At 39.2% G+C, this 21,634-nt stretch overlaps 1 protein-coding gene across 29 annotated transcripts in view; it reads right to left on the bottom strand.

The window, feature by feature from the left end:
* Positions 1-21,634, bottom strand: part of DLG2 (discs large MAGUK scaffold protein 2) — a 2,060,218-nt gene that overhangs the window by 137,954 nt on the left and 1,900,630 nt on the right. For all 29 annotated transcript variants that reach the window (XM_045483773.1, XM_045483776.1, XM_045483777.1 and 26 more), the window contains one exon: positions 12,655-12,769. In XM_045483773.1, the coding sequence (XP_045339729.1) occupies positions 12,655-12,769 (115 nt within the window). The remainder of the gene's footprint in view (positions 1-12,654; positions 12,770-21,634) is intronic.

The following is a 21,634-nucleotide window of genomic DNA, read 5'->3' as shown; positions in this document are numbered from 1 at the left end:
GAAAGTGCAGAAACTCCTCACTGACCTGGCTTCACAGAAGCCAGAAACATAGAGACACCTTCCTGATGACTCATTCAGAGCTCTCCTTAATAGAAAGAGGAAGATGAAACAGTGCAGAAGCCACTGGAACTGATTTGTGAGCTTTGTCTGGAGAGTTAAAACTACAAAGTTAATTTATATGACAATTTATATTTTTATGGTAGAGGTCACTAGTGCTACCAAATATCCTGATTATCGCAAAGTTCATTTCAGTTACCGTCACATTTTCTCGGTATTTTACCCCTTCAATCAGGTTAAAAAACAAAACAAAACAAAAAAACAAACAAAAAACAAAAACAAAAACAAAACAGAAGTGTAGGATCCTGCATCTGAAAGGCCAAATCTGTATTTTTAGGAGAACTGAAGTGGGATGGCACATGAAGCAAGCAATCTGGCCTGAAATGATACAGCATAAAAATGTTTTAAAACATAATGGAAGATACTATAATTACAATGATACTTTTTTAAAGAGTCTATTTTTTAAAATGAAGAAAGAATGACATAAATGTAAATAAATAAAAGTACAATTTAAAAAGTAATGAAAAATAATTTGATGATGGAAACCTCCTTCTTACCTTTTCATAAGCATCACTAAAAAACATCAGTTTATCAAAAAGCATGGGTTCGGGCTTCCTACTTATTGAGAAAATTATATGGAAGATAAAGAAAATAAATGAGGAAAAAGAAAATTTAAAAGATGGTATTCTTTCTCAAAAAAAAAACAAAAAACAAACAAAAAAAACAATCCAAAGGTCAAAAATGCACCCCAAGCATTTTAGAATCATTTAGAACCAAAAGATCCAGGATTAAGAATTAAACAATGTAGCCATCACGTTTGCCCTAATTTTTTCAGCTATGAGGTAGGATTCATATGGAGAGAGGAAATATGGAGATTCATCTAGTGAGGTTTTAAAACTATAAATTTTAAAACTTGGTATACTTTTCCTGATGCTCTGATTATGTTCTTATTTTTCTTTGGGTATTAAAATGTTCCTTCTCATATAAGCAGATGGCAATAATAAAGAGCAATAAACTAAAAATATATATTACAGTTTGTATGTGTTTATGGCTTTTAAAATTATTTTTTAAGTTTATTTATTTATTTTGAGGGAAACAGAGACAGCATGAGTGGGGGAGGGACAGAGAGAGAGGGAGAGAGAGAGAATCGCAAGCAGGTTCTGGACTATCAGTGCAGAGTCAGACACAGGGCTCAAACTCATGAAACCAGGAGATCATGACCTGAACCAAAACGAAGAGTTGGATGTTTAACCAACTTAGACACCCAGGTGCCACTAAAATTCTTACTTGGTGAAATCAAGTTGTCAGTCCCATGTCATGTCCCTGATTTCAAAAAAAAATTTTTTTTAAACATTTATTCATTTTTGAGAGGCAGAGTGAGTGGGAGAGGGGCAGAGAGAGGGAGACACAGAATCTGAATCAGGCTCCAGGCTGTTAGCACAGAGCCCAACATGGGGCTCGAACTCACAGAAGATGAGATCGTGACCCGAGTTGAAGTCGGAAGCTTAACCGACTGAGCCACCCAGGTGCCCCTGATTTTTTTAAGTTTTTATTATTATTTTAATGTCGTTGGTCAGGGAAATCTATGTGTTACAGCCTTTGTGTTTAGAAAATGACACCTGGAAGTGACACCAACACCTACAGCTCCAGTAATTTCCAGAATCCTCTGAGAGACTTTTGTACATTTTCTTAAAAATTTAGGCCTGAGGAACAAAGGAAGGGGGCAGAAACTTGCAGAACGGGAAGACTAAAACGCACCACTGGTGCTAAATAAATGTGAAATAATGACACTACTTAGCTTTTGAAAGATTTACTTCAGGGGAGAGAGATGACTCAAAGTAGGCTGTTGAAAGCTCAGAGCAAGTGGGAATTTAATGTTTCTCAGGCATTAAGAGGGCTGGCACATAGTGTTTCCACAGATCATAAAATCAGGCATTCAGATAATTTAGATAAAGCACTTTTTCAGATAAGAGACAAAACTTGAATTCTTGAAAATGTTCTTGATGCTGACTTCACATTTCTTCCACTTACTGCACTAGACTAAGAAAAACACACATGCTTTCAGTTTTGAGCACAATGTCCTGAACCAGGTGTCAGCAGGACTGGCTTCATAGGTGGGGGAACTGGGCCGCAGCACAGGGTGCTGCACTTAGGATCATGCTCTGTTCTTACCACCTTGATATTCTTAATTTCAGAACAAGCGGCACATTTTCATTTTGCAGTGGGCCCTGCAAAGCGTGTAGTTGGTAGTGGGTGTCAGGCTGTATGTATGTTCCCACCTCTCACGTGTGGGCCATGATGCCTGATAGGTACTGCAGTTGTGTTCCTTGATGTGCTATGCAGGCTGCAGAATTTGTCTTGCCACAAGAGGGGCAGAGACCTTGTTCACACAGTTGTGATGGCCACACCTCAGTGTGGACCTACTCAACTTAATCACAAATCCACACGCTCAAACTAGTGTACAGGATCTAAGGTGACTAGGTTATTCAACTGCCCACTCAACATTTAATAATGCCTGCGTAGTTCTATAAAAATCAAGTGCAATGTGACATGGCAGTAAATGAAACACAAGGCAAACACTAGAAAAAGGTCCATGTGAGTTGTGTGTTTACACATCTTTAAAGAGAATGGATGAGGCAAAGGCCTGGTACTATATTACACTTGGAAAAAAGAGTAGATAGCTTAATATTCTGAGCCTTAGATTCCTTAGCTGAAAACCATTGGGAAACAATACCTACTTAACAGACATAGTGTATGAAATCAAATCAAATCATTTCAAATCAAATCAAACATATGAAGGTCTTTCAAAAAAGTCACATGCTGATGTAGGTAGGGGCACAAGACAACACACATTCTAGTCCCAGTTTGACCTCTTACGGGTAAACTTTAAACCTAGCATCTCTTTTCTTAATGGAGATAAAGATAGCATCGATTTTATAGGGTTTTTCTGACAATTAAAGAATCCACATAAGGTGTTTATCAAACTGCTTGGCTCACAATATGATGCAATTATAATTTGTTATTTATTATGATTGTGATTGAGAATTTCAAAAGCATCTTTCCATGTTTGTTATTGTTACTGTTATTATTGATTTATAATAAACAGGGAAATGAATTTGAAGCCTAACCTATATTAAATATAGCATTTGTTTGGCTAAATGTTTTAAAAAACACCCAACGTAGTCTGAGATGATTATCACTACTTAACAGGGCTGCTTACTCATAGCTCAAGAAGGATGAAGACCTTTGTCAGGCAAGGAGCCATTTGCAAGCCACAAGGTAATCAAGTAAAATTTTAATTAAAGTTAAACTCTCACCAATCTTGTGACATGCATAATTCATTCATTGGATTGAGTCAGCAGTTACCATATGCCAGACTGTGCTGTAACCAAGAAAATCTCCACCTGAGAGGTGCTCCCATCTAGTCCAGTGGAGGAGACAGGGGGGTCAACAGGCAGGAAGAGGAGAGAGCATGAATGTTAGAAGAGAGAAGTTTACATTGTTCGAAGTAACAAAGAGGAGCAGGTGCACATTCAACCAGCTATGAGTCGTTGATTGTTTTCCCAATACCTTGTTCTGTTAACCACCATCTTTAATTGCCACTCAAAAAGTTTATTCAATAAGTATTTAAAGAATTCCTATAATGTATCAGGCACTGAGATTGAAGAACAAATAGCTGAGTCTATTCCTTTGCCGCAAATCTAACCTCATGATTTGGGGTAAGTTTCCCTCAATTCTTTTCCCATGCCCTTACTTGTCACCTGTCTCTCCTGTGAGCATTCTGTGTCCCACCTTTTAGTGTTCTGCTCTCTTTTGTACCTAAAGCTGTCTGGATTGTTGTAGGAGGTAGCAATTTGGGGTTAAAAAGATAGGTACCTCATCTAGAGATGAGGGGGCAGGGAGCAAAATCTAATTTGTTAGCACGACCCTTGAACACCTTAAGGACAGGAAAGATGCCCTATTAATCTTTTTATCCCCATAGCGCAGTACAGTATGGGGTGGATGGTTATGGCTCCAAAACAGGTTTTCTGGATGAATGAATGAGTGGGTGAGTGAATGAATTAGGGTGTACAATTAATAAAAATGATACCTAGATTCCATATCTTAGCATAGAGGTAGGGGAAAAACGTGATGGGCAGTGGAGGGGCTGCCCATGTACCTTTGTCCTTCTTTCTATAGAAATCTAAAAATGAAAAATCTTTTAAAAATTCAGGGCCAGGCTGTGATCTCAAGGGAAGGAGAAAACTCCCCCAGATCCCCAGTGACTCCTCCTCCTTTCTATTTCTGGCATAAAATTAGCTATCTGAAGACAAAGCCTTTTATTCTACAATTAAGGATGCAATTAAAAATGCAAATGCCTGAAAGAGTGAGCATAATGCTAATGAGTCTCAAAGTATAAATGGAACATCAGATTCTATTCTGCTTCAAAGGAGGCACCAGCTTAGGAGGCAGGCTCTAAGCACTTAAAGGGGTTATAGGACCTCCACTTTACCTACCAGTCCCATATAGCAGGCTCTTTTATAGACTTGGTTTAACTTAATCCTACCAACAAGCCTGTGGACTAGGTGTTATGTGCATTTTATAAATGAAAATTTCATTTTAGCAACTGATAAACTTTGAAGTCTGAGCCAGAAACCAGGTCCATCTGGAAGAAGTCAGTATAAGGTATAAACCAAACAGAAGGTCAATCAATCTGAATTTAACCTGTATCCCTATGGGGTCAAGTTCATCTTTACCGTATGGAAGTCCAAAAAGCATGGGCTTCAGTGAGAGATACACCTGGGTAAAGAATATGGCTTGGTCACAGATCATATTGCGTAAGTGATTTTTTAAGCCACTTTGGCCTTCTACACTGTTACTCTTCTGTGCAATGGTGATAATAATCATATATGGCATAGCACTGTTGTAGGGCTTAAGTGAAGTCAGGAGTGAAATGCAGGCACATAAGCTCTGGCCCCCCAGTGGTACATGCAGGCCACCCAGACACTGCAATACCCTCTCCAGATCTCTTCTGGTTTCCCAAGTCTAGACTTTCTCCACACTTTCTGCTTCATCCTATTAAACTGTTTCAGATAATTGGTCATATCTTTTTCAGTAAGATTTTAATATAGATAAGAAATCTGAATCCAAGCAGTCTTGACTTTCTTTTCATGCTACAATGTATTATATTTCCAAATGAATAAATGATAATTTTGCTAAATAAGAATATATGAGTGAATGAGTGAGAAGTGATAAAAATGCCACTGTCAGCCAGACTTGTGCTAGTAATGGGCAAGGGGTACATGCAGATCATTATAATATGTCCTCTGGGGATAGCTGTGGAGAGCATGCTGGGTCCAAGTTCGGAGGGAAAAAAGATAAAAATTCAACTTATAGTAAAATCCACAGATTTCATGGCTTTGCCTTAAATAGCCTTGAGAAATCCATAGCCAGGTGAAGTTAGAAGCAGCTTTGCCCTGGAGTGCAGTCCCCTGACAGAGTACTGACCAGCAGTACAGGGGGGCTGGAAGTGGGGTTGCAGGGCATGCTACCATTTTAAGAAAAAAACAAAGACCAGAGTCCCTTACTTATATGATGATACAGCTTTCTCCTCCCAACAAAACCAATCAGGTGAGAACATCCTTCCCCCAGCATAAAAAACGCATCAGGATAAAGAATCCTGAATGGGATTTGTTTTCTTAAGACTGCCCTTGATACAACTTCCAACAGGAAAACTTAACGATGTGGAGAATGAGACAAAGGATGAGGTTCACCCTGGGCCCTGTTCCTACCTCATCCTCTCACTAAGAAGGTATTAGGTGTATGTGCTTGTCTAAATCTATTATTGAATTAGCCCCCAATTTAAAGGCAGTCACAGAATTCAGCAGGCAAATGAAGCAGCTTGCAAGGCCCTTTAGTGCCAGAGGTTTCCTGGAAATCCCAGTACTGGTATGTAATGCCTGTGTTCTCAGGACATGACCAGACTCCATTTACTTGGTGGCAGCCCAGCTGGTACTGAACTTCCGTAGGACTGGCTGTTCAAAGATCTTGACTTATATTCTAATTTTTTTCTTTCACATCTGTATAGGAAAGAGAGTCTAGGGATTAATTCATTCAACAAATATTTACTAAGGAAACTTCTTTATGCCAAGCCTTGTGGCATAAGGCACTAAGGGTATAATAAAATGAAGACATTAACTGGAATTTGCACATCCAGTATTGAGTGGTATTTCCATTTCAAGGACCTTTACCATGAGAAACTCAATAAAGATTAGAGTAAGTCCTATTTTAACAGATGAGTTTTAAATACCAGTGGTCTTCTGGGCAGACTTCACTGTAGGAAGCCTTTATAGGCATGCTGAAAGATTTAAAGAAGATTATAAGCGCAAGGGAGATAACACATGAGGTGTTTGGAAGTAATGATCTGTGCACATTTGAATCGCCTACAGATATGGACTACAGGAATCCTGAGGGAAGGAGGTGTGTGTTCTTATTCATCTCTGTAACCTTAACATCCATCATAGACTGGTACACTGTAGGTAAGTATGTAAACTGTGTTTATTGAATGTAAGAATCAATGCACCGATGAATCAATGTATGAAAGCCTTATGTTAAACAATGGGGCAGGAGGGATAAAAAACAATGAAATCTTGCCATTTGCAATAATGTGGTTGGACCTAGAGTGTATTATGCTAAGCAGAATAAGTCAGTGAGAGAAAGACAAATACCATATGATTTCACTCATATGTGGACTTTAAGTAACAAAACAGATGAACATAGGGGAAGGGAAGCAAAAATAGGATAAAAATCGAGAGGGAGACAAACCACAAGCGACTCTTAAATACAGAGAGCAAACTGAGGGTTGCTGGCGGGATGGGCTAAATGGGCAATGGGCATTAAGGAGAGCACTTGTTGGGATGAGCACTGGGTGTTATAAGCAAGTGATGAATCCTTACATTCTATTCCTGAAATCATTATTACACAATATGTTAACTAATTTGGATTTAAATAAAAAAAATACATAAACTGAAAACAACAACAACAATGGGGCAGGAGGCAGACCTAAGAGTGTTTGTCATATTATAGCCTTTGAAGCAAAAGCTGTCTTAGGAAGCAGCAGAAGTTGAGCAGAGGGCTTGGAAGGGGTGAAGAATGCAGAAAAGAAGTTGAAGAATCATGGGGTTAGGACACTGATGACAATCTATGAAGAAGTAGAGGGGCCAATTGTAAGCACAGTGACACTTCTTATCTGTGGCTCCAGTTGAATATTTTGGATTCTGCTTCTAGGTAGACTCTTAACGGGGTGTGAGAGATGTCTGGTGAGTTGACAGAGCTGGGCATTCTGGAGCCTACAATTCTGGTCCTCCCATTCATCCTTCATGGGGTCTAGATGTTTGAAAATGTAAAACGGCACCAGGAAGTCTGTCCTTTCCTTGCTGAAGAAAAGCAAAGGGACAAGGGTGTCTCATCCCTTTGCTGAGAAAACAGTAGTTTGTTCAGGACCAATTCTACCATCTCTCTGTCCTACAGGGGAAAGGTTGTCTTTATAATAAATGATAAATACCCCCAATTAATTTCCCATATGAGAGATATTTAAATTCACTATTTTATTTAGTCCTTACAACCTCTTCATAGTATCCTATTATTATCCTCATTTCAAGCAGATAAAGAAACCAAGCCCACAAAGACTGACTTGTCCAAAATCACTGAAGTGGTAAGTGGCAGAATCAAGTTTCAAATTTTGTCTTTCTGGCAGAATCCAGCAACTGTGTCCTTAAACACTGCTCTATACTGCCTCACACACAGGACCTGAATGTTTATGCTTACATCCAATCTTGCTCTGTGATCTTGGGGGCAATTATTCAACTTATTTGAGCCTCAGTTTTCTCATCTGTAAAATGCAGGAAACATTCCTTGACTCTTCCACATGTTGGGAGAATATATGGCATAATATATGTGGAACACTACTAGCACGATGGTTGACCTGCAGGAGGTGCTCGATAAACATTTTCCTTCACTTCCAACTCCTCATCCATCCAAAATGGCTGGAACACCAAGGGTCCGGGGGTCCCAGAGAGTTGCTAAAGGTCATGCAGTGAAGACGTGCTCTCCTGCCTGTGCAGTGTCCTCTCCCTGGAGTGCTCCTTCTTGTTTACTTCATTTGCAAACTGTACATCATAACCCATTAGTGAGTTATTACACCAAGTTAATGAGTTGTGACCTTCCTTTTTTCTTAAAAAAGGGAGACAAATAGAATGGAAAATAACAAAGTACACTTTACATAAAAAGTACAATATAATAAAAAAATGTTTTTCAGCTTCATGTGTGTTTGTATTTACTGGGTCATGATGAAGAATGTTTTTCTTACTTCGAGTAAAAAGACTTGAAGATTTGTAAGTTAACTCAAATAAGATCTTTTAAGAGTCAATTCAGATATCTGTGGATTAGGAAACAATAAAGGTTCCAGGCCTTTCGAGGACGAATTTTTCATACCATGCTGCACTCTGATGATCTTCCTCTCATCTATTTCTCCCACTAGATGAGAGATTCTTGTGGAGAGGCAACATGACTTTTACTGCTGAGTCCTCAGTGTCCATTATAAGTCCTGGCACAAAATATATTCTCAAAAAAAGCTTGAATGCATAAATGAATCATAGCAACTGACTTTTAAACCCAAATTCACCACAGAGAGGTTATTCACCTGAACGCTCAAAATCGATACCTTTGATGAACAAATGAACGTGGGTTAGGCTTCTCTTTTTACATCTCTCCTGTGACTTTTTACTCCCCCTTGGTGGACTTAGCTGCTTTTCTTTCCTTCTCTTCCTGTTCTCCAAGTGCTGGGTGCGGTTGCTCTTGTTTATTAAAAGAAAGGATCTTTCCTTAGCTATTTGCACTTTTATGTGATTTTAATCCCCTACATCTCTGACCTTTCTTAGTAGCATCTGGATATAAAGGTCCCTGGTAGTCCCTGGATCTACAGGTCCCTGTAGTAGTAGAAAAACCTTGTTCTCTGTCATGGATGCTTTCACCAGCATCCATGGTAGGTAAGAAAGAGGGCGTATATTTTAGAGGCAGGGAGAGCTAAATCTGCCCACAGGGAGACCTGCGAAACACATGTAACAAAATCTGGATTCCAGTGGCTCAGGAGCCCAAGTGCATCTCATCTGAAGAAGTCATAATGTACTTGTGGAGCATTTTGAAGCATATTTTATTCGATTTTTTTTTTTACATTTTATTTACTTCTAAGGTTCTACAGCTATACGTTTCATAATGCCGGAAATGCACAATACAAATAGCCCAGTATATCAAATATATCCAAATCATTCACATAGAACATTTACAGCGTTATCATAAGCAGCAATCAACTTCATTTGTACAGCACTACCGAAGCACTTCAGGCACCTTACACAAAAGATTCGAAGAAGGAAAATAATTACAGGTAGATTGGAAAATAGAGAGGCTTGGCTCAAGTTTAAAACACCGCCTGGCTCAGATGTGCTAGTTCCCCCGCCCTCCTTTCGACACTTTCAGGCAAACAAATTGCTATCACCTGGGAAGATTATTTCCAGTAAGGGAATGAGGCCAGCTTGTGCACTATCCTGAGAAGACGCAGCCTCTCGGACACACCCACGGCTGGGCTAGGTTTGGTAGTGTGAGTGTGTGAGTGTGTGTGTGTATGTGTGTGTATGTGTCTGTGTATATAGGGAAGAGGAGGTGACTTCCAAGGGGAAGGGTGGTTTTGTGGTGCAGACAAATATCCTACGAGTCAGCCAAATTGTTTATTACAGAACAAAGGCTGCTAGCTTTCTGGTTTAGGTTTTGGCCTCATGGAAAATACCAATAAAACTAAAGAAATCCCGTATGTTCTGTAGCGCCATTTCTCCTGTGTAAAAACTCCAAAGAGGTTTATGTTGGAGTTTCACCTCTCGGCTAACCTATTCCTTAATCTAAGAGTCTGGTGCTGTGTTGCCAGAAGCAGTTCGGGAATCATAGCTCAAGGGCATTCGACAACTGATACCAGAGAAGCTAGGCCCCTGGGAGGTGGAGTGAGAAGGGAGGTAGAAGATCCAACTATGCCGCTAAAGAGCTGTGGCAGATCTCTTCCCTTCTGGGGCCTCAGTTTCCTCTTCTGCAAACTAAACAGTGGACCTGATGATAACTAAGATTCCTTCCAGCCCTAGACTTACTTAAAGCTAAGCAGAATAATATTCCAGGCTGTCATTCTCAGATTAAAGAGACATGCTCATCTTCTGATATTTATATAATTAGAGAAATCCTGCTACTAATGTATTTTGAGAGAGCAACTAGTTGACTTTCTAAAATAAGTACAACCAACTGGCACTGGCCCTATTCAAGTGCTATAGATAAAGCAAGCATCGCTATGAAAATCCCATAGCCAAATATGGTGCAATCCACCCCCCCTCAAAAAAAAAAAAAAAAAGGTACAAAGGTACAAAGTTGCTGGATCATTTTTAGTAAGAATTCCCTTTAAGTCTTGCGAGTTCATTCCATTTGGTTGCCTTTTTTTGCTGTTATTGGGGTGGGGGTGTCAGTTTTATCACATCACATGAGAACAAGGCCAGGGGGGTCTTGTAAGTTGATTCCTTCTGATTTTACTCTATGGCCCCTATCTCTTCCAATTTTATGCCTCCAAGAGTCATTCAGATGCTAAGGTCAGCCCTCTTGGTACTGAATAAGTATTAATAATTATACCTTTGGAAACCAAAAACCATATTTGTATAGTAGAGAGATCATTTGGAGAATTTCCCATGAAGTGCCAGCTATTTTTGAGCGTCATTTAAGAGAGTTTCCTCCTTTCAATACGGCTTCCACGTATTAGAATGTTAACAAGATAACATTCCTTATTACCTTAAGTCTTCATCTCTTTTGTATGCCATACTTTTATTTATCATTTTAGAGCATAAAAGTTTGGGTCTGATTAATACTATTTCAAATAGGTCTATTAGTTTTATATTATATCACTATATCACTTCATTTAATTTTCCTAATCTTCCACAATTCAAAAGACTAAACTATTACCAATATATTTTCAGCAAAGTTCTTCTGGCACATTAACATTTTTATGCATTCTATTTTTTAACAAGGTACCAATAATATGGTAATTTTTCCTTCCAGTGTGATTCTATATAACCATTTCATTTGCATTAACTGATTTATTTCTATCCTATTAACTCAATTGGCTTTTCCCAACATGCTACCCAAGACTAAAACATTTCAAGATTTAAAAATATTTTGTATTATAAGGACCAGCAATATAAAGCAAATAAGGAAAAAAGAAAGTCACTTTCCAGCACATTTGTGACTTTACTACAAGACATGTTCCAGGGTGATTCTTAATAGTTTCTGTCGCAGATTACACTTCACATAATCTTGTGAAATTCAGTTAGTCAAATTTGGAACATTAACTGCCTGTGTTTTGTTTCATCATATTTTTATTTCAAATCTCAGGGCTTCTGAAGTATTGGAACTCCCTGGAATGAGGAGGGACTTTACGCTTGTCCCAGTGGCCAGCAAATCAAGGCCATTGAGAACCTGCCACCTTTTGGAATCCTGCTCCTTTCTTGGCCCTGCAGTGCCTACCTGATATACTTAAAAGATAACTTCATAGCCAAAGTGGAATCAAGAGAACAAGTCAATTCACGTACATAATTTAGTATCCATAATACACACTTCATGCTAGGAAAAGACAGTGAAATTTCAGGTGAGGAGGATATGACCTTGGATGGGAGTCAGACCAGATTGTGGGGCTGAGTAGGGTGAGGAGAATGCAGTGAAGATGGGCACATAGATTCATTCTAACAATTTATTAGATATCACTTCCCCCCTTTGGTTGTTAATACTTAACATTATTTTAAAAAGAACAGTCAGCACTAATGAAGTATGTTTTGGAAGGAACATAGGGGGCCTGCACTAAGAAGAAGTACATGTGATAGTTCAGTGATGGTGGATCTTTCTCAAGAATTAACTACAGCGATGAAAGACTGGAAGGCATTTCAAGTTCAATTAGTCATTTTTTTATCTGGTAAATTAATGAGTTTTGTCAGGGCATGGAACAACTTTTGTAGCTGAGAAACTACTACTCACAAGATACCACGGAAGAAAATCTTTCCACCAAAACTTGTTGGAAGAAGCATATAACTCTTTAACAGAGTGCTTTTGATTTCCAATCAATACACCAAAGTTCATAGGATATATATCAAGCTGGTCAAGAGGTGATACAAGAATTTTTCTTCCTATACAGATGGTAAGAAAATGTCCAAGGCTTTGGTCCATATATTCAATTTAAGATTAAGATTATCAGGAATGAAAATGTTTCTTCTCATTATTCTTACTGCAACCTGTGCTAAGAACTTGACCGTAGACCATAACATTCTCAAAGAATAACATGTTAAAAGCAAGGCTTTTAACTAATTTGACATAATAACATTCCAAAAATTTCTTCAAAGTGGTTAAACTTAAGGTCTCACAGTGGTGTATTGATGAGCATGGGTTAATAAGAATATGTGTTCCGTTCCTACAAGGTGTTGTCTTTATCTCCCCAAGCTGGATTGCTCGCAAAGTGCAGATCACAGTAAGAAATGCTCCGTTGCCTACCTGACATAGAGGGAGCGTTTCTGATTGGTTCGCAGGGACCCGGACCCGGAACTCATGCTGTGGTTCATCATCTGCTCTCGTAGGTCATGGATTTTGGCCTCAAATCGAGCGTAATCTGGGAATGGAAACAAAGATGGTAGATTTGGTCCTGTGCCTTCAGAAAAGTAGATATGGTGCACAGCCAAGGCAGCTACTTGCCCCTGATATTGGTCCTTTGCCAAGCATCAGGGAGATGCACAACTCAAAGCAGTGAATACAGAGGGATCACTTGTTTAGTATTATTTATTTGCAGACATTTACAAGAAGAAAAGGATAAATCAGTGACTTCCCAAAATGTAACTAGAAAACATACTGCCATCAAATTCCCAACATGTGAAAAGTCCTGGGGGAGGAGGTATGTGCAGTTATAAATGGGCAACACAGGGCATTCTTGTGGTGATGAAATGTGCTGTCTTGACTGTAGTAATGGATACAGGTAACTGCACATGTGAAACAATGACATACAACTAACTACACTCACATATATTCACATGAATGAGTACAAATAAAACTGGGAAAAGCAGAATTAGATTGATGGATTACATCATTGTCAATGTCCTGTTTATGATAATGTGCTATAGTTTTACAAAATGTTGCCATTGGGCAAAACTATGAGTAAAAGGTGTATGGATCTTCCTGTATTATTTCTTACAATTGCATGTAACTCAATAATTATCTTAAAATAAAAACTTTACTTTAAAAAAGAGGGCACCCCCCCACCAAAACCCAAACCAAACAAACAAAAAAACAAGATCCACAAATAAAACAAGGATTCAAGGAATTATCAATGTTATTGGGAGGGGAGGTTGAGTCTACAGTTAACTTTCAGCTTGATAGACCAGAGAATCAAGTGTTTGGTGATGAGTTGTGTAAAAAATTGCCTTTTAATTTGACTAAGTTTTTTTCTGCTATAGGTTGCTAGAAACTGATCATTTGGGGCATACCTCAATTTTGCCCTATAACCTTAATAGAAAAAGTCCATATATCAAACTTCATCAATTCTAAGATACATAATATAGTTAAATCAGTTTCTAGGAGACTGACATTAGAAATCGGGGTAGAGGACAGTCTTGTTTTAAATATATTTCAGAAACTTTCAAACATATGGGTCTAAAAAAATCAAGAAAATATAGTTATATATCATACTATTTCTTCGTACGAAAAATATTTTTCCCATATGTCAGTCCAATAAAAATAAAGATAGCACAAATAGGTTTTAAGATACTTATTAACACAATCAGCATGTAAAAAGTAAAAGCTTTTGAAGTTTTGATATTCCTGATCACAATTTGTTCTATTATCTCCTTGGCACACAGTATCTTGCTTTAGTGAAATCCAGTAGGTGAAAAGGCCAATTTACTCATGAGATAAATGTGAAAACGCTAGTTCAAATTATAAATGGTTCTTTTAATTAGAAAGAAATTCATCATAAAGTATTTCCTTAGTACATTTCAAAAAACAATTTGATTTTCAATTTAATTTATTCATAACTTTTCATAAAAACAAGAATGACTAAATGAACATAGTAAAAGATGATCTACTTACAGTGTTTCAAATTCTTTATAATAAAAGTTCCACAAAATTAAATTTAAATTCAATTTACTGACTATTGGTTATTATGGGGTGGGATTTCACAAAAGAAAAGACTTGACCTTGGTTTCCAATGATAAATAGATAACTGGATAATGACCTTTGAATGTTAAATGTTTTTAAAGTTTAGTACTCCAAAGATAAAACCATAAAAGTTGACCGGAAATTTCTGGTGCTTAAGCAAAGTCTTGTGTTATCTAGATTTGGAAGGCTTCCTCTTCAAAACTTAGCTTTAAATGATTAAATCCTAAATGATTAAATAAGCAGAACCCATACTTAACCTAAAATCTATTGATCATAATTTATGATATTTATTTCATTCCTTTTTGACAGAGAGAGAAAACATGCATTTATAACCGTTGCTATGACACTGTATGCAGATTGAAATCATTTGGGGTGAGTCACGTTTTCTTGCCATTGTAAGAGTTGATTAGTATTTATTGCCATCACATGGCAGATGCTGTGCTTAGTACTTCATGGGCATATTTCTTCCTTAAATGAAGTTCATGAATGTTGTAAAAATATGGAGTACATAGAAAAACAATAAAAACTGAGAGGACATCTGGCTCTTCTTCCCTCCCCACCTTCTTTCTTCCCTCTCACTGCTGTCCTTCACTACAGCTTATTCTGGAGATACGTATTATGTCCTGGACTTGCACAGGCATTTATCAACTTATTTCAATATATACACACACATATCCCCACATACATATGAGATCATAAATATATATTATGCTAATGCCTTTTTCTCCCTTTTTAACTGTGTAACTTGGATCTTTTCCTGGCTTCTCCCAAATACATAAATATACATATATTTTTAAAGTTTATTTTTATTTATTTATTTTGAGAGAGAAAGTGAGGGAGAGGGAGAAAGTGCGGGGGAGGGGCAGAGAGAGAGAGGGAGAGAGAAAATCCCAAGCAAGCTCCATACTGTCAGCGCGGAGCCCGATGTGGGGACGGATCTCATGAACCGTGAGATCATGACCTGGACGCCTAATCCACTGAGCCACCCAGGCACTCCTAAATATATTTCTTAATGCACTTAATTGCATCACATGATTAAGATTGTAATTTATTTAACAGTTGCTACATCATAAGATAGTCAGGCCCATCCAGCTTTTTGCTGTTATAAACAGGATCTCAGTCTAACGTGAGCACATTTATGGCAGGTTAATAGAGCGCTGTAGTGCAAGTACTGGTCAAAGCTTTGCACAGACGTCAGATAGCCCGCATTAGCATTTCTCAGAGAAGAATGTAATGTGGCCTGGGACACCAAGCAGGATTTTTTAGCGTCCTCTGATCATGCTCCACACCACCGCTTTGTAAATATCAGGCATCGCCCCCAAGAACCACTAAATCCCCCATCTGCTCCCAGGACTCCCTCCCCACAACTTTTATGACTTCACTCCTGTGATAAAATCCTAAAATCCCACCTCTGCTCCCCCACTTAAGCATCTTAATTGAGTGCCAGTCCCTGACCCCATTTGGCCACGTTGCTACTTTCTTGTACTTACCACACCAATTTGCAGTTATTTATGCAGTTGCCCATCTTCCCCATTAGACTCAGCTCTCTGAGAACAGAAGCCACAACTCACTCCCCGTGGAGTTCCCTGTTCCTAACACGGTGTCCAGTATGCATGAGGTATTTAATAACAGGGGTTCAATAAACATTTTCTGAGTGAACCATGAATGAGGACGTGAGCAGAATCATTAAATGAGTTCAGTTATAGAATGCCTACAGGTACTGAAATTGCTTCTTTTCAATTTTAAGGTTTTTTAATGAAGAAAGACAACATGCTTCTCCTGTGGGACTTCTTTTTTCAAGGCTAAATAGTCTATCTAATTTCAAGGCTTTATTTCTGTCTAATTACTGCCACTCCCAAATCCCACTAATGTTTTCGTTGTCCAGGAATCTCTGTGCTCTTCCCATCTCAGGCATGTCACATGTTGGAAATACCTTCCTGATACTTAACCTATATCTGATCAGCACTTTGGAAGTCTCTTCTGGCTGCCACACTTTATATGTCACAACAGGCTACTTGCTTTCATAGTAAACTGTGTTCTCCTTATTGTATGGCTCATTAGATCCCCCAAATGTTTTCTGCCTTGCTTTTGAAATGTTTGTTTTACACCATATTTTATAGTGTTTGTACTCCCTGCTGTGGATGGGAAAGTGCTGTGCTGTACTATATTGAATTTGTCTTAATTGGAATACATCCTGCCCCCAACTTTTCCACTTTGACAGTTGTGTTAATCACAAATCCTATGTTCCAAAGTGCTTACCCATCTCTTCGCGCCTTTCTATTTTTATTTTATTATTATTTTTTCAAGTAGGTTCCACACCCAATGTGAGGCTTGAACTCATTCATGACCCTGAGATCAAGAGTTGTATACTCCAACAACTTGGCCAGCCAGGTGCCCCTTTTCTCTCCTTTTTAGAAAATAAAACTTGTGGCGCCTGGGTGGCTCAGTTGGTTAAGCGTCTGACTCTTTTTTTTTTTTTTTTTTAACGTTTTATTTATTTTTGGGACAGGGAGAGACAGATCATGAACAGGGGAGGGTCAGAGAGAGGGAGACACAGAATCTGAAACAGGCTCCAGGCTCTGAGCACTCAGCACATAGCCCGACGTGGGGCTTGAACTCACTGACCGCAAGATCATGACCTGAGCCGAAGTCAGCCGCTTAACCTACTGAGCCACCCAGGAGCCCCTAAGTGTCTGACTTTTGATTTTGGCTCAGATCATGATCTCACGGTTTGTGCCCTGCATCAGGCTCTGCGCTGACAGTGTGGAGCCTGCTTGGGATTCTCTCTCCCTTCTCTCTGCCCCTCTCCTGCTTGCACGTTCTCTCTCAGTAAATAAATAAACATTAAAAAAAGGGGCTCCTGAGTGGCTCAGTTGGTTAAGCGTCCGACTTGAACTCAGGTCATGATCTCACGGTTCATGAGTTCGAGTCCCGTGTCGGGCTCTGTGCTGACAACTGAGAGCCTGGAGCCTGCTTCAGATTCTGTGTCTCGTTCTCTCTCCCCCCGCCCCCCCCCCCGGCCCCCCTCATGCTCTGTCTCTCTCTCTCTCTCTCTCTCTCACCAAAAATAAATAAAAACAAAAAAAATTAAAAACATTAAAAAAATAAAAAAAAAAGAAAATGTAAATGCAAGTAATTTCACTAGAGCAGAAGCAATAAGATCTGGATTTATAAATATGTATGTGTGTGTGAGAGACAGACAGACATAGAAGAGGAGCAACGTCTCCAGCTTCTCAAAGATGAGTGAGCTTATGGTTAGAAGTGCTCTAGAAATAAACAAGAAAGCAGGTACGTAAACTCTATGTTTTATAATAGTACTGAAAATCTCACTTTTCAACAAAACAGAAATCTAACACTACCACACCATTTAATCTTAATCTTTATATCATCTAAAGGGGAATTCATGTTTCCTGAGCACCTGCAATGGGCTAGCATCTGTGCTGTAGAATGCAAATATTCTATTATTTCTCCCAACAAAGCTCTGAGGTAGGTATACCGTTTTAGAGATGAGGCAACAAGTTCAGGGAGGTAAACTAACTTCGCCAAAGTCACTGAGTCAACCTCACATCCCTGTGAGTCCAATTTGTTTCCATTGTATCGTAACATCTATTATAACACCATAATTCTCCTTTAGAACCTAAGGCATCCTCATTTCTCTACTTCTCTCACTTGACATCTTGCTCTCCTTCTTCTCATGTACTGTACTGATTATGTGCATGCTGAACTTCTTTATTGCAGTACAAATGCCTTAGTGGGTGGGGATGCTTCACCCATCTCTCATCCCCAAACCTCAGGGCCTATTATTACTTCTTTCCTAGACTCAGGACTGTGCCAGATGTTTGGCATATAGTTTTTTTTTAATTATTTTTAATGTTTTTGTATTTATTTGTGTGGTGTGTGTGTGTGTGTGTGTGTGTGTGTGTGTGTGAGCGAGAGAGAGAGAGAGAGAGAGAGAGAGAGAGAGAAAGCATGAGCAGGAGAGGGTTAGAAAGAGAGGGAGACACAGAATCTGAAGCAGACTCCAGCCTCTGAGCTGTCAGCACAGAGCCTGAGGTGGGGCTCGATCCCACAAACTGTGATGTGAGATCATGACCTGAATGCCAAGAGTCAGGCACTTAAATGACTGAGCCATCCAGGTGCATCAACGAGTTATCTATTTTGTGCTTCTTGGGTTTGTGTGTGTGTGTGTGTGTGTGTGTGTGTGTGTGTAACAAGAAGCAAACCACTGAAAACCAACTTCGAGGCAAATGTTTTAGAGGAGTTTCAAGAAACATTACTTCCAGTTAGTTCTTTCTCTCCATTATGTATGATGAACCAATTAAGAAAAAATCCCCTTTGGTGGGCATCTAAATCCACTTGTTCCTGACTAGACACATTCACACTGGGACTGTGTCCCTTGCTTTCACTTGGTTGGACATGATGGGTGATAACAGTAAACAAGGTACAAAATGTGGTTATACAGACAGGGTCAGAATCCTGGCTCTGCCAGGACTTACTACACAACTTACTAGTTGTGTACCACTGTGAAAGTTATTAACCTTTCTGGGCTCAATTTCCTCATGAGTAGAATGGGAACAAGAATTGTTTCTACTTCAACATGTGTTGGGAAGGTTACAAGAGAGCAGATGGACTTCAAGGGTTGGCGCTTGGTAATGACTAGTAATCCCCCCTGTTAATTTTCACATGTAATTCAACACCTATTCTTGTTCATTGCTTGCAAAAGTCATAACCCCCCCTATAACAAGTAGAAAGGAAACCTGTGTCTACTCCTAGAGCCCCCTTGTTATAGCCTCACTCTGCCTATTATCAGTTTCTTGAGTTTGAACTACTGATGGACACTTGGATGGAGAAAGGCAAGGGTGTGAACACCAGATACTACACAGGAGAAGAGGCTCTGCTATACACTATCTTCTTCTGCAATTTGTCAAGAGTGAATGAGGAGACCCAGAATGCAAATCCACTCTATCATTGACACTGGAAAGGAGGCATTGCCTCTGTGAGGGGGCTTGGGTTGTTTAATGCAGTAGGATTAATCCGAACTGATTAAAGCTGCCCAACTGTTCACATTTGCAAGGCTCAGATGGCTAGCCTGTGTCATAGAGATGGAAACGATGAGCTCAGTGGGTTAGACTACAGCATGAAGTGCTGGGCATATCCTTCTCCAAGTGAATTGGTGAGGAGGGCCCTCCTCTGCAGTTATAACCTCATGCTGCTGACTCACAGTTGTATTATCAGAGGAAGCAGTGAGCAGAGGGTAGGGGAGTTAAGAACTCTGGGTTAGGAGGCCAGCTTTAAATCTTAAGCCTGTCACTTGCTACCCATGGGACTTTGGGTAGTTTCTGAACCTCAGTTTGTTCATCTGCAAAATTGTGATATTCCTCTCAAAAAGTGGTCTTGAGAATCAAAATGAGATCTGCCATGAAGCGCTTTGCAAATATAAAATAGTTGTTGCTGTTATTACCATGGTGGCTCCCGTCAGAATAAAGGCATATGCAGTCCTTAGTGGCACTAAGGACAGTAGCATCCTATTCCTACTTGCTCATTATGGACATTGCACAGCTTTAACAACAACTGGTGAAATCATTGGCTGTAAGTGGGATTCTGCATATCTAAGCGACACAGGCTGCTTTCCCGCTGAGTTACCATTTCCTCGCCACAGGGAAAGTAGTTTGAAGAGGCCACCTACTGCATGCCTAAGAAGTGATGCTTTTAATAGACAAACCTGAGTTAGAAGCTCTTAGTGGTTCATAAGCTAAGGAATTTCACGCTTTGGGGCACCTGGGGCAAACGTCAATGGTGTATAGTCTACTGGGGTCACAATATTGTTTACCTGGACATGACCCTCTTTGTCACCAGGGTCCAGAAAGGGTGTATGGGAAGGATGCAAGAAGAATAGTTTACATCAATTTTTAGCACGTCTAATCACTGCTCAAGGGATGAGGTACTTTGAGCAATTATAAAAGCTTCCATTTCTTTGGGGGAAACATCCTTCTTTCATTTATTCAGCAAACATTTCTTCAGGGTTTATTACATGCCAGGCACAATGCTAATTGCTAGGGACACCAAATTCACTGGAAAGACCTTTGCCTCAAGGGGCTCACAGGCTGGTGCTTTGCTGCCTTTAATTTTCTGGTTTCTTGCTGTGAATAGAAAAAAGAGCATTTTCCATTTAAATATCTGCCCCTTGTGAGTGGTATCAAGTACTTTCCATATGGTAATGGGATATCTCCGTGGTGGGAAGAAGCCAACACAGCCAGACCTGTGTTACAATGGAGAAACTGAGGCAGGTTAAATTTTTGTGAAAGTCTATATGGTTTCTGGTGGAGGGAGAAGAACAGAAAGGGTCTTAAAGTAGTGCCCTGGAATATCTTTGCTGGATTTGAATCTTGGCTCTGGGTGATGTTGGGAAAATTCCTAACCCTCTCAGAGATAATGATTTCCTTATACGTTGAGTGGGGAAGTCATCTCTGCCCCTATAAGATGTTGTCCTGAATATCTAATACAGCATAATTCATTTTTATCATTGTAAGCAGTATTGATTTTTAAAAGAACCATCAATTAATAACAATAATAGCACTCTTTTTTTTTTTTTTTTTGGAGAGGGTGGATACAAGACTCATTCTGATGTCACAAGCTGAAACTTATGGGTAGAAGGAGGAAGATGTGAGCCTCATAATCATTGTAATCTGATAAATAAAGTATTTAAAGCAAGAAACACCAAATACATTACTGCATTCTCCATACTAGGCTCTTAACAAAATAACGTATATATGAGGGTCAGGGATAGATGACAGGTTATATATATCTCAAGTCTAAGAAGCAATCCTTTGTCAAAATTCTTGTATATAATAGAAAAATAACCATATTTATTTGGAGCTCAGAAAATAATCAACTGTTCCCATTTCACCACCTCTTCTTTTCTTAGTTGCCTTGGGATTTCAGAGCCAGACAGGCACAGAAAAGTTCCTGCCATATTATAGTAGGCTTTAAAGGTACCTTAGAGCTTCTTTACTCTGGCTACTTTTCAAGTTACCATGCTGGGAAGGGTGCTGTTTTTATGGACTATTTTAGAAGACTGGTTTTCTTTCCGTATATACATCAGAATGCCCACCTGCCTTTAAGAGTGCTGACCTCTGGCCACTGGAATTTACTAGCCCTTTACTTCAACCCCTTACTTAACTTGTCTTACAGGCTGCCACCTGTGTTAAAGCGATGACATGGAATTTTCCACTGCTAAACATTTACAGATGTCATTTGACTTACTTCTGACCCAAGCTACTGTGCTAATGTGTACATGTGCATGCATGTGTGTGTGTGTGTGTGTGTG

This window comes from Leopardus geoffroyi, chromosome D1 (genome assembly GCF_018350155.1).
Source record: "Leopardus geoffroyi isolate Oge1 chromosome D1, O.geoffroyi_Oge1_pat1.0, whole genome shotgun sequence".
In the NCBI taxonomy this organism is placed as follows: domain Eukaryota; kingdom Metazoa; phylum Chordata; class Mammalia; order Carnivora; family Felidae; genus Leopardus; species Leopardus geoffroyi.
The sequence above is the reverse complement of the archived record's forward strand: the minus strand, read 5'-3'. Positions and strand labels throughout refer to the sequence as shown.